We start from the raw sequence: 26,224 nt of genomic DNA on the forward strand, positions 1-26,224 counted from the left end.
CCTTGGTCCTCACAAATGTGAGGCGGACGCTCTAAAATCTTGCTGCACTGTTCTGTTGTTATTTTGTATATTTTTCTTCAGTTATTATTTTAAATGTGAATGTCCGCAGAGAAATTTCTGATCGTCACATTTTATCTTTTGCAATTGAATAATTATTTGACGACCGAGTTAACAGATTTTGGAGTACCTAAAACAACAAAATCCCGTTTTGCCTTCTGCCAAGGTGTGCAGGTGCCCCCCCCCCCTAGGTGGCGCTGTGCGGCCGGCGCGCGCACGCGCACGCACGCAGGTCGCGCAAGTTTCAGGTGTTTGCACGCATGCGCGGATGCGGCTGTTTGTCCAGTTTGGCTGGTTTGACTTTTCGCAGCGGCGGAGTTGGCGGTTTCCTCCCCACGCGGCGCTTCTGACACGCTCGTCGGGGGGTGGGGGGGAGTCGCACCCACAGCGGTCGCGGGCGAGAGGCTTTCCTCCCCCTTCACCGGGACGTGTGACGAAGGGGTTGCCACACTGCAGAGACCCCCCACCGGCTCCCACCCTCGGTGTGTCCGTGGACGAGGCGGCAGGTGCACCCGAGAGAGGTCGGGCAGGAAGAGGAAGAGGAGGAGGAGGAGGAGGAGGAGGAGGAGGAAGGGGGGGGGAAGAGCAAATCAACTGGTCCGTTTTCGAACCTCACCGTACAGCAGCCGAGTCCTGCCAGAGCCGAGTGTCCTTCTCGTGCGCCTGCCGACCGACCGACCGACCGACCGACCGACCGACCGAGTGACTCCTCGGCCGGGGGAGAGGACGCAGCGGAGACGCCGGGGCTCTCCCCGGCCCAACGCCGCCATCGCCGCGGGACTTGCTCCTTTCACGGAGGAAGCAAGGGAAGCATGATGGGCTTTTTGCGCCGGACCTTCAGCCTCCGCTCGAGGAGCCGCCTCCAGGGGAGGGAGAGGGACGAGGCGGACGGGCCGGCCGGAGGGGGGAACCCCCTGCTCATGGCCCACCAGCAGCAGGTCGTCCACGCGCCCGCCGTGGTCACCGGCGGAGCGGCCGTGCACATCCCGGCCGCCGGCACCGCGAGGAGCGCCATCACCTGCCGGGTGCTGCTGCTGGACGGCTCCGACGTCAGCGTGGATTTGCCCGTGAGTTTGGCGTCCGACCTTCGTCCCACTTTGGTGCCAACTTTTCAAGTCACTTTATTGATTTGTTTTTTTTTAACCACAGACGGGATAATTGGATGAGTGATGAGGTGGTCCAAAATGTACACACACACACACACACACAGAAAATCAGTGAGCAACATCATCTGTCTGTCTATAGTGACAGCCATAAAAATTCCAAATAATAATCTGTGAGCAACATCATCTGTCAATGCCAACGACGGATATTGACAGCCATAATGATTCCGTCCGCGCAATCAACGTTTGCGCAGATGAATCCATCTTTCCCCTCTCTCCACTTGGGCCACATCGTTGTTCCCACTTCCCTCAGAAGGCCGTTATGAATGTTGAAACGAAAATATTTAGTTATCGTATTTACATCATCAATCTACGAACTAGTTTCGGAATCAGAAATCAAGGGTCGTCTGTTTTTCAACTCTTCGCGTTTGGTGACACAAAAATGCTCCTTTTATCATTTATGATAAATGACAATTTGAAATTTTGGTGAAGATTTTTACCACAATCACGGAAATGGACACGAGATTTGGCTTCGCGGGCCGCATAAAATCGCGTGGCGGGCCAGATCTTGCCCCCGGGGCCTCGAGTTTGCCACCAGTGTTCTACACGCTAATAATTCTTCATCAGACAAGCCATGCACAGCGTTATTATTTGCGTTTGTATACTTTGTGGGGACATTTTTTGCGAGGACGTGTGCCGTGATGTAAAATATGTGCCTTGGCTCAAAAGAGGCTGGGCGGGAACGTCCCGGCCGGTTCGACGCCGAAATAAATGGACGGGATACTTTGAATAACTTTGTCTCGTTCATCGGCTCGGCTTAGAATCAGAATCAGAATCAGAATTAGTTTCACAGTTTTGGGGTTGGAGGTTCCAATCCCGCCACTCGGGCTTCTTCACATACCCCCGAAGTGGACGTACCGTACGTTCATTTCACCGACTGCTGCGATTGCGCAGGCTCGCCGGCTTCTTCGTGCCGTGCGAACGAATCACCCGCGGCCCGAAGTCAGCCGGGACCGGCGTGCGGCTCACCGGCGACCGCGACGAGGAGAAAATGAGAACGCCGCTGATGAAGTCTATTTTTGCGTCCGAGCGCATCCGGGGCGGGCGAACCTTCATCTGCGGGTCACGCGGGCCCGCGAGAGGATTGGATCGGCGCGCTTCTAAAACCAAATCAAATCTCGTGATTCAGTGGTCGCTTCACAAGGATTTCCCACTCGGTTGGCAACTTTGCGTAATGGGCCCGATCACAGTTATTGTTTGATGGCAAAAGCATTTTTATTTCATCTGACTCGACCCGCACGGCGGCAGGTGAAACCGAAAGGAAAATCAGAGCAACGCAATGTTTTTGGTGCCGGGCGTCGTGTTGACAGATGAACGCGTGATGCCGGCAGTCGCCCGACAAGTTTCGGCGCACGCCAACAGACGGCGGATTCGGTTTGACCCGCTCGATTCTTCGAGACCGAGCAAAAATGTTGTCGGTGGTGTCGACGCTTCTTTTGTACGTGTTTGCCCTCGGGGAGGGGGGGGGCGAGAGGTTACATCGGGTCAACGTAGAACGGCGTGTACTCCGGTGTGCTACGTTGCGTTTAAAGACCCTGTAAAGTGAATTCCGAGGTTTTTTTTTTTTTTTTTAAATAGATGGTACGCGTTTGAAGATAATTGCTGAAAATGCCGCTTTTTCAGTTTTCCCAATTTTTTGGGGTGTGTGTCTCAAAATGGGGCATGTGGCATAGTTGCCCCTCCCCTACACTGTAAAAACTTGAGCGCCTCTGTTGGCGTTGGCGGTTCTTGCGACGTGCCGTAAGCTAGCTAGTTAGCCATCCCTGCTTCCCCCCAAAAATGCACATTTCCAACGTTGTGGCCGCTTTAGAGCGCCTTGTTGTTGGCTGTGAGCGCACAGACGTCCTGTACACAAACGCGGAACAGCAGAGAGTTGTAGAAATCAAGTGTTTTTGATATTTATCTGATTAATCTCATTTTATTTTGTGTTAGTGCTCATCAAATTGGTCACTCTTGACATATATTGTGTGCCCAAGAAGCATCGCTTAGCCGGTCCAAAAATGTCGGCGGGCGGCGCACGAAACTGCAACTGCGGCGGTGGCGGACTGTGAGTCATCGTTGGGCGATATGAAGACAAGGTGACGACATTTGGCCAAAATGTTGAATTTGTTCGACCCGAGAGGGGCGCAGCAAGCGTTTTGATTCTTTGGATGAATTCCCCAAAATGTCATTTTTCATGGCAAGGAAGTTTTGTTTTGTTTTCCTTTTTGACAATCGGTCCTAAGAATTGCCCTAAAAAGTGGATTTCAAGTGCAACCGGAAGATTATTGTTGAGCGTGGGCGTGTGCGCGGGAAACGAGGTCAACTTGCTTCACCCTGGACAATTTTGAAGCGCTCGTTGGTTTCTTTACCGCAACAATGGCGGCCACTCGTCACGTTGCGACTTCCCTCCAAACCTGCCACCGATGGGCGTGGCCCCCATCCGCTTCCCGGCTTTGATTTTTCGGGAAATTCGCCCAAATAACCCGAATGCGAGCAACTTCCTCGGTCGCCTCCTTCGTTATCGCCCCCCACTCACACTTTTTGTCCTTCTCGGTTCATCCTCGGACTCCCGGGTCCGATTCGTCGCGTGCGTGGGTACGCGTGCCTTAGCGCCTCTCGCCGAGATGTTTTGATTTTGAAGGTTGCGCGTGCGTCACGTCACGGCGCTCGGGCGGGGTGTGAGTCCAGCTGGGACCGGCGGAAAACCTCGCAGAGGCCGGTCCAAAACGACGGGAAGCGTCACGGGGCTCGTCGGCTCAGTCGCAGACGCGTCGCGACAAGTTCGCTCATGTCCGGGCGTGACCCCGCAACCCCCCCGCGGGCTTCGTCGCGGGGCGAGCCCAGACCGAAAAAGATGATTAGACGCTGGCCACCTGGGATTTTGTTCATGCGCACAAATTGGATCCAGGTCAGGGCTTCAATCATCCCGTTGCAGAATGCAATGATTTTTTTTTTTTTATGACGATGATTATTATTTGTTGTTGTTGTTGTTGTTTTTTTTTTTTTATGACCCTCCACCTTCCCGTCATGTCCACAATCCTTTAATACCTCCGATTTCATCACACACTCAGCAGGAAGTTTGTACTGCTTATCGGGGTCCAAAGTACAAGGCTGACATCTTTTTTTTTTTTTTTTTTTTTTACACACAACGTGGGGGCGGTTCACTTCCGGTTGTTCGCCATGAGCGTGACGATTGGATCCCGATAGAACTCGTTTTTGTCGCCGGCCGTATTGTGGCCCTCCCCAGTTCGTGTCACGTCTTTAGACAACAAACGACTCATTTGGAAATCAATTTGTCAAGAACTGCAATATTGTCACGGAAACTTGACTGGAAGCCGCCGTTCGCTTTTGAAAACGTACCTCGGCTCCACCGGGTCACGTGACCCCGCCCGACAAAATCCGCTTCCTCGGCACCAGGAAAGAAAAACTCACTTTCTGGTTCTTCTGTTGCAGAGCAAAAGCAAAGGCCAGGATCTTTTTGAGCAAATCATGTATCACATAGACCTGGTGGAGGTGGATTACTTTGGGCTGCAGTACATGGACGCGGACCAGGTCTCGGTGAGTCCCGCTCGCGCCCGTCGGCGAGCCGGTTTTCGGGGCCGGCGCTCATTCCGGTTTTGTGCTTTTGCAGCGCTGGCTGGACGTGTCCAAGCAAATCAAGAAGCAGATCCCAGGTCAGTTTCCAATGCTTTTATTTTTGATCGCCTGTCTATGGCACTTCACGTAAAGGAATCCGGTTGTTGGAAATATTGAGCATTTCCGACAACCATACAGCATTTTTTTTTTGCTTCTGTTTTGACTTCATGGCCAAGAACACGCAGGAGCGCAGGAAGCTCCAATCAAGCGTCCGATGAGTTTTCGTTTTTCCGAGTATTGCTCGGAAAAGAAGATTATGAATGTTACAGTCGCTGTGATTTGACGCACTCTCAAATCTGCACAATCCCGCACGAAAAATCACGCGTGCAAAACTTGTTACGAGTAAAAATACGTAATGAAAGACGTCGCTTATTTAGTGTAGTCTTGACCACGGTTCCTTCTAAGCTGCGCCACTGCGCAATTGCGCACATGAAAACCGATCCAGCGCAGAAAACCAAAGCCTGACGTCTTCTTTTTTTTTTTTTAAACCCGAAAGTAAACGGTCTCTGCTGCTCAGCCTACTTCTACTTCGTAGTTGACCCGACACCGCTCCCTCCGCTCTTAAAGGGGTACACTCGTCATTACAAACAGAACGCACACCCGCGACTTTATATCCGCGGGCGTGACTGACCACACCCGCACATTTTTCAAATGTGAGTGACTGATGTTAAGATGCTGACCAATCGTCTTTGGTCCGTCCTTCTTTCAGATGCTCCGCCGTTCCGACTCTTCTTCCGGGTAAAATTTTACTCCTCAGAGCCAAATAACCTACATGAGGAATTTACAAGGTAAGACGAAAAAAAAAAAAAATGAATAAAGCTCTTTCGGGCCTGATGATGATGATGAGGTCCAGAAGGGACGCATTGCTAATTACTTTGTTGCCATGGGAAGATTTGGGTTAAAAAGAAAAACAGAAAATGACTTTCCAGTGGGATGGCACGGTGGAGCAGCTGGTAAAGCGTTGGCCTCACAGTTCTGAGGTCCCGGGTTCGATCCCAGCCCTCCCTGTGTGTCGTTTGCATGTTCTCCCCTGTGCCTGCGTGGCTTTTCTCCGGGTAGGCATTCCGGTTTCCTCCCGCATCCCAAAAACACGCGACATTAATTGGACACTCTAAAGTGCGATTGCGACTGCGACCGTTTGTCTCGATGTGCCCTGCGATTGGCCGGCGACCGGTTCAGGGTGTGCCCCGCCTCCTGCCCGTCGACAGCTGGGATAGGCTCCAGCTCTCCCCGTGCCCCTCGTGAGGGTAAGCGGCAGATAAAATGGATGGATGGGCTTTCCAGTGCAACGTGTGTGTACTGTAAGTCCGAAGCGATCATTTTTAACACCATTTTTTTTGTGTGTGTATTCGTGTCCCTCTCGCTGCAGGTACCTGTTCGTGCTGCAGCTTCGACAGGACATTTTGTCTGGCAAGTAAGTCTTCATAAAGCAGCTGTACTTGTTTTTGTCCCCCCCCCCTCCCCCGACGTAGAACTTGACACAGCGGCGCCACCATGTACATTAGTGCCCGCTTCCAAACACGCCGAGTCGGCACGAATCGGCCGAGCGTGTTCGCCGGTGCGACGTTTGAAGACGCGACGAAGATCAAGCGCCGCAGTCTCCGCTTTGCTTCTCCGTTTCCTTTCCGCCCAATGCTTGTTTTTTTTTTTTTTGGGGGGGGGGGGAGGGGGGGGAGGGGGTTTGTTTTGGCAGGCGCCACTAAGCGGTCTCCCCTCCCCTTATTCGGTCGCACTCGTTTTTGTGATCTGCGGTCGTAGACGCGGGCGCCGCATTTCCCCATCTGGACGTCCCGACTCTATCTGGGCCACGGATCCCCCGAGCGCGGCTCTATTATAGCGCTCGAGCTCAGGATGTGAAGAAGAGGTGATTATTTTGGGAAAAGGGTTGCCCCCCCCCCCCCACGGCCCCCCTTCACGCAGATGATTGGCGACACTCGGCGAGTGTGTGTGGCGTGCAACTCTTTACACCCGTTTTTTTTTTTAATTTTTTTTTGATTCCCTCTCCTCAGATTGAAATGTCCGTACGATGTCTCGGTTGAGCTGGCCGCATATTGTTTGCAGAGTAAGTAGACGTTTCCTCAACAATGATTTCATTTTTTTTTTTTTTTTTAATTTCCTTGAAGTAATATTTAGCCGATGATGTATCGCGGCAGGGTGTGCAAATAAACGCGCGTATGACATCCACGTTTTGTGACGTTTGGAAACACAAAAAGTCGTGCTAAAGCTAACGTTCACCGTTGGAGTTTTTCCTGTTGTCGAGGTTGCAGGTTGAACGCTCGTCGTCGTGGTTTTTGCAGGCGAGCTGGGCGACTGCGACCCTTTGGATCACTCCCCCGAGCTGGTGTCGGAGTTCCGCTTCACTCCCAAGCAGAGCGAGGCCATGGAGGCCGACATCTTCGGCAGGTGGTTGGATCTCAGGTGAGATTCGGCCGCCATCTCGCCGCTCCGTGTGAAGGATTAAGCGTTTTAGGGGGGGGGGGGAGGCCGGATTGATTGATTCCGGGCGGTGTTCAACGTCCGGGATTAGACGACATATGCCGCGCTTTCACTCAAGGACACGCGGTCGCCCACGTGTGCTCTGGCTCGCAGGGGGGAGAGTCCGTCTCAAGCCGAGATCTCCTTCCTCAACAAATGCAAGTGGCTGGAGCTCTACGGCGTGGACATGCACTTCGTTAAGGTCTGGCCGCTCGCTCGGTCGATGGCGTCGGTCTCGGCGTGCGTTCCCCGGTGCTGAACGCGGGCGGGCGTGTGGTGTCATCAGGGGAGAGACGGCGGGAACTACGCGCTGGGCCTCACTCCTACCGGCATCCTGGTCTTCGAGGGCGCCAACAAAATCGGCCTCTTCTTTTGGTAAGACGTCTTCGGCGCTCGTGATTCATGAGCAAAATGTCAAACGTTTTGCACGAGGCGTCGCCTGCTGCTGCTGCTTTTGCTGCTCTATTTAAATATCAAGACGTGTGAAACGGTCGCAAAAAAAGTGTGGAGGCCGTGTTTGAAGCTGCGTTTTTGCACAGTTGAGTCAAGTTCTACAAACCCGTTGGGAGTCTCCTGCGAAAATCGCGTCGTGTGTTCCAGCCAGGGTAAAAAAAAAAAAAAAAAAAAAAAAAAAGAGCGCACTTGCGGATCTGTGCCGCAAAAAAAACTCAACACGGCGTAGCTGGAGCATGCGCGCAAAAACGTTTCTAATTTTTTTCAACAGGATCAGCAGAAATGACACAAATGCGACGCTCCGCTTTGCCATTTTGGTCTTCTCACAGTTTGAAAGGCTGTCAAAAAAAAAAAAAAAACCGAAAAAGTAAAACGTCTGCGTTACTCCGTCCAAGAAAGACGACGTTAAAAAGGCGTCACATTGAAAAATCACAACTCATTCAAACTCTTTCACTATTCACAAATTCACTCAACTATTTGCTGTTTTTCTTGCTGTTTTGCTAGCACTCTAAAATGCCACGAGATGGCGCCAAACCCTCTGGCTAAAGGAAAGTAGGCACATGTCAAAAAAGTGATGGATTGCAACGTTGTATGTTGGGGAGGAGCCAAGTTTAGCCTGGGTTGTTAGCGGAAGTGAGTCTTTGCCAAATGCGCACGTGCATTTCCGTGGTTTTGTTCAAAAGCACGTCATCTGTAAATCATTTAATCTGAAATCGCAAAATGAATTTGAAATGATGCAAAAGTGTTTTGGCATCATACTTTGTGGTATATTTTTGAAATCTAATTGGAAATTATTCAAATTTGGGGGGTCGGGGAAGACTCGGTCCTTAATGCGCAAAAAGCTGTGATATTACAAAGACACCGCTTGCAATTTTTTTTTTTTTTTGCTGCTAGCGTCATTATAGCTCAAAGTGAAATATGACATTTGCGTTATGGATGCGATGTTTAGGCCCAAGATCACCCGTCTGGACTTTAAAAAGAGTCGACTCACGCTGGTGGTGGTGGAAGACGACGATCAGGTACTCGGCGGACGAACACGCCCGCGGCAGCGATCTCGGCGACGGCCGCGGTCCAAATGCGGTTTTTGCTGCGCGGCAGGGCCGCGAGCAGGAGCACACGTTTGTGTTCCAGCTGGCCAGCGCCAAGAGCTGCAAGCACGTGTGGAAGTGCGCCGTGGAGAGCCACGCCTTCTTCCGCCTACGCCAGCCCAGCGCCGCCAAGCCGGGCCGCAGCGACTTCACGCGACTCGGCTCGCGCTTCAGATTCAGGTAGCGCTCCGCATCTGGCCACCGATCCAAAGCCAACTGCGCTAAAAGTAGCAATATGGTTGAGGGAAAGCCGCCGTCAAAGCAGATCGTGATGATGATTATTCTTATTATTTCTGCTACTTACGCGACACGACATCCCCGATGAAATCCTGCCGTAGTCGCTCACCGGTTTGAGCCCTGCTCTTAACAAAAATGTCAACATTGCAACTAGTGTAGTTTCTCACCTTGAAGGCGCTCTTGAGTGTAATAAGCCACCTCCAGAATCCAACGGCAAAAACCGGGAAAAGCCTTATACCTGTGTATAACGAGCATCCTCAGAGTCCTGCTATCCAGGCTAAAAACGTGAAGTGTTATCCGTATTTTGGTTGTTTTTCAAACTAATGTTCAGCTGTGTGCATACGCTGACCGTTTTTTTTTTTTTTTACATTTCTGTCCCGTCATGAAACAGAAAAAGCTTAACCTTGCTTTAACGTCAGAAAACTGCAGCCAGACGCCACTGAAATTAGCTAAACGATCAACCAAAATATTATTCTTATTTTTTTTCTGCGATCTTAAAGGTCAAGTGTCATCCCTATAAACATTCTAAAATAGATAGTGAAATGAAAAATACATATAACATTATTCACTTCAATGTCTACACGAAAAAAATAATGATGAGTTGCGGACATCGATTTACGGCTTCGGCCGGGGCGGCACCGAGGTGGTTCATGGCGGCGCCGAGCCGAGCCGAGCCGAGCCGCTTTACGGCGTTGTCGTCGCTCACGGCCGAGTGCGCCATAAAAAATTGTTTATCGCTGCCGCCATCGGCGGCGTTCTTCATCGCGGACGACGGCGGCGGCGGCGGCGGCGGCTATGAACAACCCTCCCGTCAATGGCGCACTCAGGCGCGTGCGACGACAACGCCGTGAAGCGGCCCGGCTCGGCACCTTGATAAGCCACGAAATTTATGAAGGGTAAATCCATCCCCACGATTGTTCAAGCAATGTCCAGCAATTCAACCAGCCGGCATTTTGGCTTACGCGAAGGAACGACGAGCTCCCATCCCGCAGGTGAAACTAATGGAAACAAACAAGTCCACTTCAGGGCGGGTCTGTCCTCTAGGTCACTTCCTGCTTCTTCTCGAAAACAAATCCCTCGAGAGGATTTCCGCGGCGGGAGTTACAAAACGCCGTATACGTCAAAATCGTGTTTTGTGGCGAAAAAAAACCGCATGGGTCCATGTCGGCTGGCGTTTTTCTCATTAATAACATATTAAAATGCATTTCACGACAGTGGCACTTTCAAGGGGAAATCCAGTGGTTGTCCAGTAGGTCATGAAATATGTACTGTATCTTGATCATGTAATTTTAATCTTCTCTGTGTTTTGAGAAGATTTTAGTGACAATTGCGAATTTTCAGGGGCGCTGCTCTTTTGGCGAGTCACATGACCTACGTGGGCGGATGTGAAGTGTTACGTGCCGTTCCAAACTCTCGCTCATGTTGGGACACAATTGTGGCCAGCGCCGATTTCTCGGATTTATCCTCATCTGATGAAGTAGTAGCGGTATCGGTCGATCGTGAAGACGGAGGAATACTTCCACACGGATTTGAACCTGCGACTGTAATTGTGTGTGTTTCTTTCGGCTTGTCCCTTTCGGGGTCGCCACAGCGTGTCATCTCAGATGAACGCACATGTATGTTTGGCACAATTTTTACGCCGGATGCCCTTCCTGACGCAACCGGAGTGGAGGCCCCAGTGGGATACGAACCCACAACCTCTGGTTTACCAAACCAGTGCTCTAACCACTGAGCTACGGGACCTCCTGAACCTGCGACTGTAATTAATGTTGAATATTCGAATGGTTCTTTGGGCGGGAATGACGCGGGAGTCTGACTACTCGTAGGCCTACGCGCGGAACGTAAGTGCCTAAACAAAGGCCCCCGGAGCTCCGGGCGGTCCTTCGAACGGGAATGACGCAGAGTCTGACGAAATCCCAAATATTGGGATCGGCGATGAATTTGAGATTTTCAAAAGGACGGATGCCGCACACATTTTGGTGACCTTCGGACAAGGAAGGATGTTCTAGATTTGAAGTCATCGTTTTGGTGAAATATGCGCGTCACGTGTCGGAGGGATGCGAGTCGGCTTCCCGGCCGCTTTGGAGGTGCCCCCGAGCAAGGCCTTGCCTCCGGCCTGCTTCTGGCGGCCCGCGCGGCCTTCGACTGCAAACGTGCAGCCGAGCGAGGCGCGCTAACCGCTATGACACGACTCATGAGAAGAGAAGAATGAAAGTATTTGACGCAGACGGCGACAAACAAACCAAATGAGGTGTGCTTTGTGTATCTATGGCTACTTTGTATCTATGGTGACGTGGAGGCGTTCCTATGGCGACAGAGATATGCCCGTCATATTGTTTCCTTTCTCACGTTTATCAAAGCAAATAATCTCGTGGCCTGCGCAACCTCGTCGGCAGACGTCTTCTGTCCAGGCAGGAAAATCTCAACGCAGTGTGAATCATCAAAGTACTTTGAATGAGCCCCGAGCCGGAATTACTCACCAGCGCACTTCAGTTGAAGCGCAAGTGTCATCCCTGTAAACGTTCTAAAATCGATATTGGAAGGAAAAATGCATATAATACAAAAAAGATAAATATCAGCGGAGAGCGCGTCATCCGTGCGCAAAGTTGCAGAAGTGTCATTTGACCACATCCAAGCGGTCGCCATATTAGCTGCATCGTCTGCCCGTGACATCACACCGCGACGTTCGCCATTGAAAACACGGAAGCTCTTTTTGGAGAAGAGAACATCACACAACCGACTGAAGTTCGTTTGGAGGCATATTTAGAAGATATGCGGATCACAGCCAAGCCGCATGCAGACAAACCACCTCCCCTGCGCGGCAGTGATAAAAACAACCCCGCCCGCGAGCCACAATGACCCAGCTCGGCGCTGACACGAGCCACCCCCGTCGAAGCCGTGCATCGTCCGCCGTGATCGCGATGCACGGCTTCGGCAGGGGCTCGTCCGTAGCCGTCGACACATTTAGCACCGCTGACTTAGATGTGCCAATCTTTTGTTACATTCTCAGAAGATTACGTCCCCCCCAAAACTATTATTTTTTTTTTAGTAGCCGTATACACACCTAGCTCTCGTCCTTTGCACCCGTGCAATCCATTTTTCACGACGAACCGGGTCTTTTGGAAAAGTATGAAGAGCGGATCCATCCTCATGAGTTTTCGAGCAATATGTAGCAATACAACGAGCCGGCATTTTGGCAAACACGAAGGAACAATGAGCTACCTTCCAGCGGGTAAAACTAGTAGAAACATACGAGACCGCCTGAGTGCGCTACTGCCCTGTACATCACTTCCTGTTTCAAATCCCTCGAGGATTTTCATGGCGCGGGGTGCAAAAAGCCGTATGCGTCAAAATCATGTTTTGTGGTGGGGGGAAAAAAAAAACGGATGGGTCCATCCCGGCTGCTGTTTTTTTTTTTCATTGATAACATACTAAAAATCATGCATTTCACGACAGTAGCGATACTGCAGTGAGGTTCTACGACATCCGTGAAAGTAATCGAATTCAAGTCCCGTCACATTTGAGCCAACATTCCCGGTTTCTGTCACCATCAGCGGCAAAACGGAGTACCAGGCGACGCACGGAAGCCGTCTTCGGCGGGCCAGCACCTTCGAGAGGAGGCCCAGCAAACGATATCCGTCCCGCACGCAGTCGCTGGCCAAAGGTCAGTCTCGTCCGTGTTCCGCTTACGCTTTTGTAACTGTTGATTTTCGTTCAGCCGTGCACGTGACGAAAGTGCATCGTCGTCATTTCTCCAAAATCGTTTCAAAGAAGATGGAGAAGTCGCCAGTTGAATTGCATTAGCGCTTCTGGCGCTAGCTGATCTTTTAACTCACGGGTGTGGAACTCATTCATTGTCACGGGCCAGATTGCAGTTTCGGTTTCCCTCACAAGACCGTGAGGACTGTCAGACCATAAAACTGTTGAATGGTCTCATCATATTTACGCATGAAATTTAAGGAACTTGTTTTGGAATCAGAAATAAAGGCCAATGGGGTTTTTCAACTATCGTTCATGTCTGGTGACGCAAAAATGCTCACAATTTGAAATTTTAGTACAGATTTGTACAAGAATCGTGGAAGTTGACACACATGACTAGCCATTGCGGGCCACATAAAATCGTATGGCGGGCCGGATCTGGCCCCCCGGGCCTTGAGTTTGACAGCGGTGTTTTCAGTTGATGGCGTCGAACTCAAGACGTTCGCCGACGACGCCACAACGGCGCAGTCGTAATCTTGTCCTTCTTTTTGTGTGTCCTTTCAGTCTCTGCCATTTCGCCAGCCAAGCCGCCGCACCTCAGGTAGCGCCACACACGCGATGTCACGACAGCGTTATTACATGCCCTGCCGGGACGTGACAAGCGGCGCACCGGGGCTCGGCGTGGCGGGCGCTCGCGGCCGTGCAATTTGCGATCATATTTCATCCGCGAGCGTCATTGGACAGAAGGAACGTGACGTCGGCGCCGGCGCTGAACGGCAACGCTCACGACGAAGCCCCCGAAATGTCGCAGCGTGCGCCAGATTGTCACTTGTGATTATTTTCAACTTGTGAGGCTATAATCGATCATTCCTAAATGATTATTATGCTCTGTCGTTAGTGTCTTTCCGCTAAGCGGTTGGCATTCAGGCATTTTTTTTTTCCCCCGGGAAAACCACGACCACATACTTTCCATGTGGAATATTATTTCCGTCGTGATTTGATGCGATGGCGTCGAGTGGAAGGACGGCACGTGTTCGCCGTTGTTTGTTTGTTTGTTGAAAGTCCAAACTGATGCGCAGCCTGGGCACACATTTCAAGTTTTATGTTATTGGGTGAATACCCGAAATCTTCGCCATGTTGGAAAAGGTTAAGAGATATTCATGATTTGAATTTTTTTTTTTTTTTTTTTTACTCACCGCATTTAGGATATTATATAAATATTTTTCCCCCTCCGGTGTAAAATATTACCACAGATTTTGCATGCATATTCACTGTAATGGCGCTATAAAAAAATGTTTTTCTTAAACCCAGAAATTCGTGTGGGGATGCACCACAATAAATATTTGCCAGGAAAATCGGAGGTGGTTCCCTCCAACCCCAAAACAAAAAAATTAAAAACAAACAAAAAAAATTGGGAATAAGAGAATCTGTGATGGTTTAATGTAAATGAAAAATCATCAATTCTTCACTACTTTGGACTTGAACAACAACAACAACTTAATCTTAAAATGCTTTTGACGGTAATTTCCGGCCTACGGAGCGCACCGGGTTACAAGCCTCACCGAGTACATTTGTCAAGGAAATACCATTTGGTACATACATAAGTGTAAAAACCGCAAGTGCCCACATTGAAACACGAGATATTGACAAAGAAAGACGGTACACAGTAAGAGTTTAACGCTAGCGTGTTGCTAAGACTAGCTCTAAAGCTCGTGCGAACGCTAGCGCCGCGCTAACGCTAACAGAACTAAAACTTACCCGTAAATATCACTGAGACACACAAGTAACACGGCAACAACATGCCAGCACAGTGCTAATAGGGCCGGTAAAAGTCACTTCCTCGGCACATATATTCCACCGGTCTCATTCTTTTTCTTTCTCTTCTTTCTTCTTCTTCTCTTCTTTTCTTTCTTTGTCATTCTTTCATTCTCAGACTTTTCCCCTCGAGGCCGTTAGAAAAAAAAAAACGCATAAATCAGCCGCATCGCCACATGAGCCGCAGCGTTGAAAGCGTGTGAAAAAAGTCGCGGCTTGTAGGGCGGAAATTACGGTACAAGGACTATTAATACAGTTCTTCAATTTAGATTCATGTCCGCATGGTCTCGAGCAGGGCACCGGCAAAAGTTTTGTTCTTGATCAATCACCTTTCAAGACATATTTCAGCTACAATCGTCAATAATATTTGCGGCTGTGCAGCTGCTGTTTCGCTGTTTGAAGGCGCTAAATGATTCGCTCGCTAAGCTGAACGCGCTTTGTTGCGCTTCCCTCCCGTCCGCCGCTTGCCTTCCTATGGCTTGTACGCGTTTACGCGTTTAACGTTCGCAAAAGACGACGTGACGCCGTTGAAGTTGACATCGAAACAAAAATCATTTTGAAAGCAAGCACGCAGCGGCCGCGCGAAACTTGCAACGTCGCTCGGGCTGCGCTTGGCGCCGGAAATGAAACCGGCGTGACGTGACGCGAGTGTGCCGCCGCGCTGATGGTTGTCTTTTGTGTTCCCTCGACGTCAGCCCCGACGCCGGCCCACTTGCGGTGAGTGACCTCGGACGACGACCCGCTTTGTCCGCGCGCCCGCGTTTGATTTCCGTCCTCCTGTCTTGGGTCCTCTGCAGTACCAGCACAACATCCCGCTGGTGGCCCACGAGGCCTGGCGCCCCCCCTACGCCCCCGCCCTTTACCTGCAGCCCTCCGGACACAGGTAGGACGCGGGCGTGCCGACGCTTCCGTACTTTGGCGCTCGAGGACCGCCTTCGGGTCTTAAAAGGGACGGCGGCAAACAGAACGACGGCTCGTTTCACTCGCGAAATCGTGACGCGTTCTCATTTTCAATTTGGAATATCATTGGTCAGTTTTAATGATAACGAAGCCTCCCGTTATTCATTTAGTTATCAATCCGTCATGGAAATAAACGAACATTTTCATTCTATGTCAAATTGGTGAATCAGAATTTCATTATCATGAGCTAACCCATCGTGAATCGAGCCATCCACCCATTCCAATCAATCAATCAACATTTTCATTCATATTCCCAAGGGCCGATCCCATGCGGGGGGTCGTTCTGGCACTTCCCCCAGTTGACTCTGACTCTATTTTTAATATTTCCAATACATTCATTTACCATTGATTGGTTTTTTTTGTACCTGATTAAAATCTTGATATAAAGTACTTTCATAATAAATAATTCTTAATTGTCTTTTTCCTAATTGAAATCAGCCAGTAACGTATCTAATGAAATTATTATAAATTCTGTCTTTGTTAATATTAGAAATGAACAAATAAATGAAACAATTATGGCGTGATTAAGTAGAGCAAAATTAAAATGAAAGCCCTGAATTAATGCAACAAAAGTGCCGGGACGACTGAATATGTGAACGCTCTGTGGGCCGATTAGCAAGCGGAGCAAGGGCCGTATCTGGCCCGGGGGCCACATTGTGCACACCGCGTCTTGGAGGGCCGATTCCTATTTTCTGATCCTTTCATATCTATGTTTTCATCTCACTTCATCACATGCATCGTGTGTGTGTGTGTGTGCGTCCAGACCTCCTCCCGCGGGGGCCCCGCCGCCCCCTAGCGGTCCCGTTCCCGCCCGCCCCGCCGTTCCGGAGCGAACCAGCAGCTTGCTCCGCGGCCCCGTCGTCAGTGTCGTTCACGAGGACAAGGTCATGACGACGCTTTGACCTCTGTTTGACCTTGGATTTACCCATCCTCCATCATCGTCCTCATCATCGTCATCGTCGTCACGTCCCATCTCTACGTTGCGTGTCCGGCGGATGTAACGCGAGTCGGGAAAGTATCTTACTTAGCGTGTTTGTACAGGGTTGGATTCCATCCCATAATATGTTTGTCGCCTCGGACCTGCTCGGTGGGGCCTTTGTCGCAGGGGTGCGAAACTTCAGGCTTGTGGGCCAAATGAGAGCAATTGAGCCGGATTGCCGCGTAATTGTACGTATTCCAAAAAACAGCAACGACCGGGGCCAATGGTTCTGGAATATTTCGCCGCATGATTAAAACGAATATTTTGCTCTCCAAGTGCCACATCCTGACCAACATCAAAATACAATTATGTCAGCATAAAAAAAAAAAAAAAGAGACTGAGGTTTTAACGCTTTCTAAAGATTATATTTCATTTTATGATAAGCCACTGTAACATTATGCAGTTTAAAGAGAAACATTAAATGTTGACTAAATGTGAAAAAAATGTCATTAATAATAATCCAATTAAAATGTAACATACGTAAACTTTAAAAGTTTGAAAAGAGTTCTATAAGATTAAGTTCAAGTGTATTGTTCTTAAAAAAAAAAAAAAGTTAAATACAACTGAACTGTACTTGGGTTCGGGTGGGGTGGGTCTTGGATTTCCTCCCCCTCAAAATATTGACTTTGTTCTGCAAATTGTAACGACATAATTAAGAATGTGCATTATGCTGATTTAGTGCAATGGCATGATTTTCATTGTCCAAAATCCACTTTTCACGCGGACATATTTCTTTTAAACCCTTTGGAAGGTGAACATTTTTTTTTTTTACACCGCAGGTAGGAAAAGAGCATTAAAAAATAAATAAATAAATATGTGCGTACATGTCGACGTGGCCTTCGAAGGACCTTCAGAGGACTGAAGCGGTTCCAGAAAGACAAAAAGTTTTTCCCATTTCGTGCGTTTCTTCTTCTTCTTCAAGTGGTTCGAAGGGTCCAAATCCGTTTGCTGCTTTTTGCGAGTATCGTTCCAAGCCGTTGTTTACATATTTTATGCTGTGATAGTGGGCGGGGCTCTATTCTGGAATCACATTGTGCCTAAATAAATTAATGAATGGCTTTTTGCCATCTTGCTTCCGAAATAAAGGAACGTGAACGTATGTGTCGAGTATTTCCTTTTGTCCGATAATACTCCTCAATTCTGTGGGAACAAAGACAATCTTGCAGCCTTTTGTGGTCCTCAGCTTCCCCCTGAACGCCACCGCTTGCGACCTTCAGCTGAGCGTGGAGGAGAACGACAACGACACGTCGTATTCGACGGCCGAGCTCCGCCGCCGTCGCCGCTGCAACTCGCACTGCAAAATCCGTGAGTACCGTGAAAAAGCCCACCTTTGAGAGAGGCCAGGGGGAAAAAAAAGCCAAACGCTCCTCGTTTCCTCGAAGCCGTTGTCGTCAAAATCCCAAAGGGGAGTTGGTTACAGGAGTACAGTGATGCCTCAGTTCTCCACCACAATCCGTTCCAGAAAACAGTTCAAAAAGTGAATTGTTCCAAAACCGAATCGATGTTTCTCATTACAATGAATGGGAAAAGAAATAATGCGTTCCAAGCCTAAAAAAAAAGGACTTTTTAAAGCATTATTGTTAGCTTTTTCTGATGATAAACTGCATAGTGGAAATACACGTATAGTTTAAATACTTTATATAATAAAATTATTGAAGAAATATATTTCTTTTTTGCTTAACACGTATGCTTTAGTAGTAGAGTACGCCAGGCTGGGAGCACATTGCTGTATCTGTAGCGACTCGGCCCCCGGCAGAATAACTTTAAACAAACAATCGTGGCGGTGTTCCATTTTCAACATTCTCACCACTCGACTAGCGTGACGTCGCTCTCGATTTCTGCCAGAGTGCCGAGCTTCGGCCCGTCTGGGAGAAGAGCCGGACGCGTCGCCGTCGCCGTCCCCGCGCGAGGCCGAGACCGACTCCGACTCGGACTCGGACGGCGAGCGCCCCGCGTGGCCCTCGCTGCGCGTCAACATGGACAACAAGGTCGCTCAGCCTTCCGCGCCTCGACTTTCTTCCCGCGCTGACGAGATGCGACGTTTGCGCCCTGCAGGGAGAAGAGAAGCAACTCTCGGAAAAATCTCTCCACCCGTCCGCCGCTTCCTCCCCGTCGCTGCTTCCCAACCACCTCAAGTGCAACATCCTCAAGGCCCAGATGGAGGCGGCTTTCGGGGTGAGCGCCGTCCGTGTTCTCGGGATTTTTAAATACACTTTTCACAATGCTCTTTTTTTTTTTTTTTTTTCGTACCTCCTCCTTCTAATAGAGGGAAGGCTCAATAAGTCCAAGAGTGAAAAACTCGGACGCGCCGCTCAAGGACAGGCAAGCTCAATTCATCCTTTCTTCTCACTCTTTTCTTCCTTTATGCGCGTTCACGCGTTTCTTCGTGGCGAATTGATTTTTGAGTCGAAAATGCCTTTGATTCACTTGCACGATGCAAATGAGTGAATCAAGTGGCCGTTGGGTGGCGGTCGGAGGGGCCGCGGGCGCAGAACGGCAGCTTCCGTCACGCTGCCCCCTGCAGGGCGGCTGAATGAAGAATGCGTGCAGTTGCGGAGAGTCTTGGAGGCTCCCCAAAGCGCACGGTTCCAAATGATTGAGCAAAACGCGCCTCTTTGCCGAGCCAAAACTTTTGAGTCCAAATGTTTCGAAATTGCCGCGTTCAGGTATCCAAACTCTTCTCAAGACTCGTCGGCGTCCAGCGCGCCCGCCGGCAAAACGTCCCCGAGACCGGACGTCCGTCCGGCGTCCGAGAGGCTGCGGCCGCCGTCGGGTTCGTGCGCCGACCGCAGGAAACGTCTCGTCAGGCAGTTCAGCTTGTGAGTTCGCGTCGAAATCCTGCAGTTATGGAAGAATTGATCAAATCAAATGACAAAGGCCCAAATCGTATCATTTTGAATCCTTCCTCGCTTCCTCTTCGCTCCTCAGTAACCACGAGGATGAGGACAACCTCCCGGAAGCCCTGGCGGCCATCTCTTGCGAGCGCACGGCCAAGTCCGGCTCGTCGACGTCGCTGGACCGGCAGATCCAGCCGTCCATCTACCCGCAGGTGACCAAACGCGCGACCGCGCGCTCGCCGACGGCCGACGGGAAGTCGCAGTGAGGACGGACGGTCTTGGTGTGTTCCAGGTGGACAACGTCGCCAGTCCGTGCCGCGTGTCCCCTCTGCCCTCCCCCCACCTCTCTCCTTCGTGCTACTGTAGCCCCCTCCCTCGCTTGGCCCCCTACCTCGCAGCCCGTCACGACAGGTAACCAACGCACCTTCGCCCCTGACGCTGGGATGCTTGGACATGCACACAATTACAAGTTGCGCTGCTAAAAGTGGAACAAAAAGTGGACTAACTAACTATTTCCATCAATTTTTTTGATAATGTAGCGAGTTACGTGGCCTGGAAGTAATGCAACAAACACTTTAACATTTCACAAGCCCCGCCCCCCCCCCCCTCAAAAAACTAAAAAACAAAAGACAAAACAATTAAACATTCCACAAAACACAAAAACTTGGATCCTCCGATGTTTCCTCTCACAAGTGGATTAAAAGCATTTTTTTAAATGCATTCCCCTCCTCCCTACAGTCATAAAATAAACCTGATGAACTTGTCACCACGTCACCCCAAAAAATGTTTATTGCTTTAAAAAATACTGTAATTACTGGCCTACACAGCGCACCTGTTTATAAGCCTCGGTACACAGAAAGGGTTTAACGCTAGCGCCGCGCTAACGTTAGCGCCGCATCACCGCATAAACCGCAGGGTTGAAAGGGTGTGAAAAAAAGTCGCGGCTTGTAGGCCGGAAATGACGGTATGTAAAGCGGGCAAAAAACATGATAGCGCGTGACAAATGTGCACAATTAAAAGGATATCGCTTCATATGACAAGCCGGAAAAGCAAAATGTTCCGTAAAAAGTCCAAAGTGTTTTTTGTTCTACGTTCAAAAGTGTGACGATGACCTTTCCGCAATTTCGGACAAGGTCGCCCTTGCGAATGGCACATGACCAAAGCGAGCCGATCGCAGGCGAGTTTTGGGTGTCGTTTTTTTTTCAAATGAAACTCAAATTGCGATCACGGAAATTTCCAGAAGCAACTTTCGTAAATTCAACGACGCATTTTCCTTTCGCATTACAAATACGTACGATTCGTATGTAAATTATGTATCATATCTCTACGGTGGATCAGCTGGTAAAGCGTTGGCCTCACGGTTCTGAGGACCCGGGTTCGATCCCGGCCCCGCCTGTGTGGAGTTTGCGTGTCCTCCCCCGGTGCCTGCGTGGCTTTTCTCCGGGTTTCCTCCCACATCCCAAAAAGATGCAACGTGAATTGGACCCTCTAAATTGCCCCAAGGTGTGATTGTGAGCGCGGCTGGTTGTCTGTCTCCATGTCCCCTGCGATTGGCTGGCGACCAGTCCAGGGTGTACCCCGCCTCCTGCCCGTTGGCAGCTGGGATAGGCTCCAGCACTCCCCGCGACCCTCATGAGGATAAGCGGTGAAGAAAATGGATGTGTAATCTCTCTACGTGTAATTAGTTGACTGCCCTGCACTGAGGCAATACGGTGCACTAGTAGGATGCATACTAGTAAACGTTCTTCCGCCACTAGTGCCACTTTTGGCCTACTAGTAGAAAATTCAAACTGAAGAGTAAACTACGGTCTTGGGTTTAGTCGTTGAAACTCTAAAATGTCTTACAGGTACTGGAAGGCAGTAGTCCCAAATAAATAAACAAATAGGTCAATCTACTTGTGAGGATAGTGTAGTAGTGCATGTACCTTTAGCTATACATGGAACAACTGGTGACGTGTTCTAGCATGAACTCGTCGTTGATTTTGTGTCTACAATCGATGTTTTCTTCAGCGACGGCAACGTGATTTTATCCCGCTTACGTATTTGTGTGCGTGCGCGTAGCGGAGAGGAAGTGAGGCTGGACCGGGAGAAGATCCTGCGAGCCCTCCTGATGACCGAGCTGTGAGCGACGCCGCCACGCGCCAGCGCGAACCCCCGAGCGTCCACCGCAATCAACTTTGATCTGTTTGATTTATCGACTTATGTATTTATTTGCGGTACGCACACTCGTGATGCAGGAATGGGAATATGTACAGTGGATATCAAAAGTCTGCACACCCCCCCCCTCCCCCTCCCCGGTTCAAATGCTGGTTTCACTCCAAAGCTTTGCCGCAATTAATGTCATGATTTGGGCCGCAAATGGGTCCTCTATGACGAATTGATCTAATTTTTCCACGCAGCGTCGTTTATTTTCACCTTCTCCGTGTCTGACGGTATCGGACAAGACTCCGGGCGTCGTGCTACGAGACAAATTTCCGTGTCGTCTCCAACTGACTTAGCGTTGAGCGATGCTTAGCTCGACCGGCAATATGGCGACGTACAAAGTCCCGCGATTTTATGACGTCAGAGGGTGTGCACACTTGTGCAACCACATAATACCTGTTCATTTTTACTTCCCCTTTCCTTCAATCGAGTAATACGCGACGGTGGAAAATGTTTTGGTTTGTTTCTGAGGAGGCTGAAGAGGGTGTGTCGACTTTTGATACCAAGCAAATACGCTCCAGTGTTCCTTCCTTTGGACGCTAGACCGGAGCCTGCCGCACGTCAAGCGCTCCACGCTGCAAACTTTCCCGTACTTTAGTTGTACTTTCTTCCGTGACTTGAATGTACTTGACTTATTTTAAGAGAATGTGACGTCACTTGCCGACGGAGCGCAAATTTTTCCACGCACGAACAGAACAGAACTGAACAGAACTTGCAAACTTGTTCCAGTTTTTTTAATCGAGCCTTTCTCTCTCGCACAAAGTCAAGAGAATTTTTCATGGCAAATGACATCCTGCCCATAAAAAAATGATGGCTTTATTCATTTATGTGTTGGTTGGTTTATTAAAAATGGAAAAAGGTCACTTTTAAGAGGCGAAGCACTGATTTTTAGTCATAACTTGGAATGTGTTACAATTGCAGCGAGAACGATTATCATTCATCAATATCGACGATTTTGACGTCTAGACCGAACCGTCCTCGGCTTGGAAGACTTCTGGATGAAAATCAAAGCAATTTCAATTTTCTTAAAAGTTAATTAATCCATTTTTATCGATAGTTTGAAATGATACATTGGCAGACGTAAGTTATTTCAAGTTTGCATATGTATATATTTTTTAATCACAATCAACCGCCATGAAGGGCGAGACGTTCTTGTCTGTGACGTCACAACAGTGCAGAGGCGTTTCAAAGTGAGAAAACGACATCTCCCGTGATCCCTTGCAAAGCGCGCAGGGGCTCGTGGGAGCGACGCATGCGCAGTGAAGTAAATCACACGCAATTTGGTTTAGGGACGCGAAATTGAACTCGTGGAAAGTGAAAATTCGAAGCGTCAAATAAAAGCGATCGAGGAAGAAAAATAGAATTGTTTTGACTGCAAGTAAAGTGACGTTGAGGTGCTCGGTGAAAAGTTTATTTGGGAGCCATTGGAGCAAGTTTTCCCTCACAACAGCCACTGATCTAAAAATAAAAAAGACTGGATTGGCCACCAAAATTGAAGTCGCCATCCGCCATCTTGATCCTCCCAAAACAACCATGCCGACCTGCGCCTTCATCGCCAGTTTGGTGGCCCTACGAAAACATTCCACAGGTAAGTTCGAAAGATTTACTTTGACACTGTTAAAGTTTCTGATTAGCTTAATTCACTTGAACAAAGTTTCGTTTACAGTTGTTTTTGTTGACTGTTCACTCTGCTTCAACCGTTTTTCGCGAAAAATGTCAATATTTTCCCAAACTTCATCAGTGGATAAGCAAGAAAACACATTTTCTGTGAAATTTTGGATGAATTTCATAATACAAAACTCTGCATATTGAATTAGATTTTGAAATGCGAGGAAACGAGTTTAAATTTTCTGTCGCAGAGACAGCAAATGAACAATCCGTTTAGCATGTATTTGCTCATTGCAAGTCCTTATTTCCAGAAACTGGAAACTGACATTAAAATTTCATGTTTTTATTTTTTGCTATGCCATGATGATAGTGCTTCACTGCATATTTTGGGAAAACCTATTAACATGTCACGGAAATCTGGCCCTCGGTAATATGCAAGGTTTCTTGCTGGTTACGGTATTCTATGTCTTTCCTTTGCACTTCGCCTTTTTTGGCTTACCAAGTCCAATTAAAATTCCTTCATCTTACCAGAACTGAAAAGATGTCAAAAGCACACGACCAGTTTTAGTTCTACATGGCAAATTTTGAGGGAAAAACTCCGCCATAATCCAACCTGCAAATTAAGACCTCGTCGCGTTTTAGGAGTACCAAGATGGCGCCCAACCGGCTTCAACCAATCGACATACCGCTAGATATGGATGTGCTATCCAGTCTTTTTTTTTTTTTTTTTAGGTCAGTAATAACAGCACAAAATGCTTAAAGGCGGACGCTTGTATGGGATCAGATTTGTGCCAAAAAAGATGCACACGAAAAAGATTCATTCTTGTGCGTGGAAAAAAAAAAAGATTCTCCTAAAACTAAACGGATGTCATGGATTACAATAACCTTTGGAAGATTAAAAATCATACAAATACCGATTCATTATTAGCAGTTGCACTGTTTTGATGACGTATTTCCTCATTAATAACAATCACTGCCTTGATGTTATTATTATCAGAACATGCATACATACAACATACAGTCCGAGTTAGAATTGATCTTTTCAAATCAATCGAGTAATGATAATTGCCTTAGTGTAAATTATAATTCATACAGTATTCCAGCTTTTCATTTTAGTGGCCTTTGCCACATAGTGTCCACTGGGGGGGGGGGGACAAATGTGCTCCTCCACTGTAAGTCGGTTGTCCTCGTTGTAAGTCTGAAACATTGCTACATTTCCATGTTCATTTCCTCCGCTGCTGCTTATCCTCATCAGGTCATCTCAGCTAATAGTAATATACCAAAGAATAAAACAGCACGCATCTGACGGTGCTGAATCAATATTGATCTAAAATGAACGTCCATCGACTGGAAGTAATGCTACAAAATAGGCACGTGCACACGGAGAACCCAAGTGGTGCTCAGCGTCCGCGGATGGAAAAAAAGTGTCCTTTTTGCTGCTTTTTTCCCCCCCTCGCCATTCATCACAATATTATATATTCAGAATAACATAGATCCAGTGGTACCTCTATTTATGAACGTCTCTAATAATGAAAAGTTCAAGTTACGAAACACCTCCTCGGAAAAAATATTGTCTCTAGTTACGAAGGAAATTCAGGATACGAAAAGGACAAAAAGGGTGCGGGATTCCGCAAATTCCTCCGAACGTAAACATCCTGTATCTTGCTTGCCTATTGGCTATCGCTGTAGCATCTGTCTGGCATCCCATTGGCTAGGAGGTACGCCACTCTTTACCCATGATGCTTTTTGATTCCCTTGGACACGCGACTCACCAAATCGCGCTAGCGCTGTCACAAGCTAACGCATATTGGAAAAGTACAACTTTTTCGTTTGTGTTTTCGAGGGGCTTGGAACCGATTAGGCTATTTACATGAAAAATTCACGTTACGAAACAACTTCCAGAACGGATTAATTTTGTAAGTAGAGGTACCGCTGTAATTATTTAGGAGATTGTTTTGGATTTTTTTTATGTCAGGAAAAGCCAACTAGAACAAGTGAGATTTATTATTTCATCGGAGGCACCAATTTCACACCTTTTAATGTGATTGGTCAATTGTGAATATCACCCATTGATAAGAGAATGTGTGCAGTTTTTGATTTGACTTACTCTCTAAAGTTTTTTTTTACTTCACTTGCTTCATAAATAATTGTGTTACTGATTGTGTTGCTAATTTTGACAAATACCTAATTCCTAATCTACTGTATGTACCGTAATTTCAAGCAGTGAATTTTTTCACACACTTTCAACCCTGCGGTTTATGCTATCGTTAGCGCGGCGCTAGCGTTAGTGCGGCGCTAGTGTTAGCGCGGCGCTAGCGTTAGCATACCTGGTTATAAACCTCGGTACATAGAGTTTAACGCTAGCTAGGCTTATAACCAGGTGTGTTCTTTAAGGCTGAGAATTGAGGTGCATTTTTTTTTCTGAATTATATGAATAACTTTGTCAACTTGAGCACCTTCTCTCCAAAATGCTTCGTGCACATGCCTGCTATGAAATTAGCAATTTTTGGAACAACGCACGCAAGAAATGATCCAAATGAAGTTCGTGATTTTGGCACGTTGTTTTCGCTTTTCGCACAGCCAAACGTTTTTTTTTTCTTTTTGTGTGTCGCCACTGAAGCGTGCGATCGTTGAATTGCGTTCGCGGCACACGTTCCCGTGGCGACACCTTGTTGTCGTTGTAGCCAAGTACGACTGTCGTTATTCCGTGTGAAGGTCCAGAAAGTGAATTTTGTGGCGGTTCGAAGGGGAGTGTTTTGAGCTGCACGGAGGGAGTCCCAGTGAGTTGACTTCGGGTCGGGAGTCCACCCGGGCGCCGCGGAGTTCAGGATCGATCTTCCGATGGTCTCCTTGGTCTGGCCCCACGCGGTGCCGGCAAGGCACTTCAGAACGTTGTTTCTTTTGTCGAGTTTGGAGCGCACCATTTCCGCGTGTTTGTGGGACGTCAGCGAGGGTTCGAAGGCGACGCCGAGGATTTTGGTCGGGATCCGATTGCCATGTTGAGTCTCGTCGACTGTTCGAACGGCCTGGCCG

The 26,224-nt window shown here is 48.5% G+C and overlaps 1 protein-coding gene across 1 annotated transcript; it reads left to right on the forward strand.

Moving 5' to 3' along the window:
- Positions 1-620: 620 nt before the first annotated feature.
- On the forward strand, positions 621-22,263 carry epb41l4b (erythrocyte membrane protein band 4.1 like 4B). The gene is made up of 23 exons (XM_061820805.1): positions 621-1,124; positions 4,656-4,760; positions 4,834-4,876; positions 5,548-5,626; positions 6,208-6,252; positions 6,848-6,900; positions 7,136-7,256; positions 7,428-7,515; positions 7,600-7,688; positions 8,716-8,785; positions 8,865-9,034; positions 12,646-12,755; positions 13,355-13,391; positions 15,301-15,322; positions 15,403-15,488; positions 17,728-17,849; positions 18,390-18,532; positions 18,600-18,719; positions 18,811-18,866; positions 19,211-19,363; positions 19,473-19,593; positions 19,674-19,792; positions 21,443-22,263. Exons 1-23 carry the CDS (start codon positions 870-872, stop codon positions 21,504-21,506), a joined length of 2,271 nt encoding a protein of 756 aa, XP_061676789.1. The 5' UTR covers positions 621-869; the 3' UTR covers positions 21,507-22,263.
- The last annotated feature ends 3,961 nt before the right edge of the window (positions 22,264-26,224 follow it).

The sequence above is a fragment of the Syngnathoides biaculeatus genome, chromosome 5 (assembly GCF_019802595.1).
Source record: "Syngnathoides biaculeatus isolate LvHL_M chromosome 5, ASM1980259v1, whole genome shotgun sequence".
NCBI lineage: Eukaryota > Metazoa > Chordata > Actinopteri > Syngnathiformes > Syngnathidae > Syngnathoides > Syngnathoides biaculeatus.

What these genes read in the sequence shown, in the direction of transcription:
- epb41l4b (XM_061820805.1), top strand. Translation starts at nt 870, where the DNA reads ATGATGGGCTTTTTGCGCCGGACCTTCAGCCTCCGCTCGAGGAGCCGC. An exon ending in AATCAAGAAGCAGATCCCAG is followed by an intron (nt 4,877 to 5,547) that starts GTCAGTTTCCAA and finishes TCCTTCTTTCAG; the next exon opens with ATGCTCCGCCGTTCCGACTC. An exon ending in AGCCGTCCATCTACCCGCAG is followed by an intron (nt 19,594 to 19,673) that starts GTGACCAAACGC and finishes GGTGTGTTCCAG; the next exon opens with GTGGACAACGTCGCCAGTCC.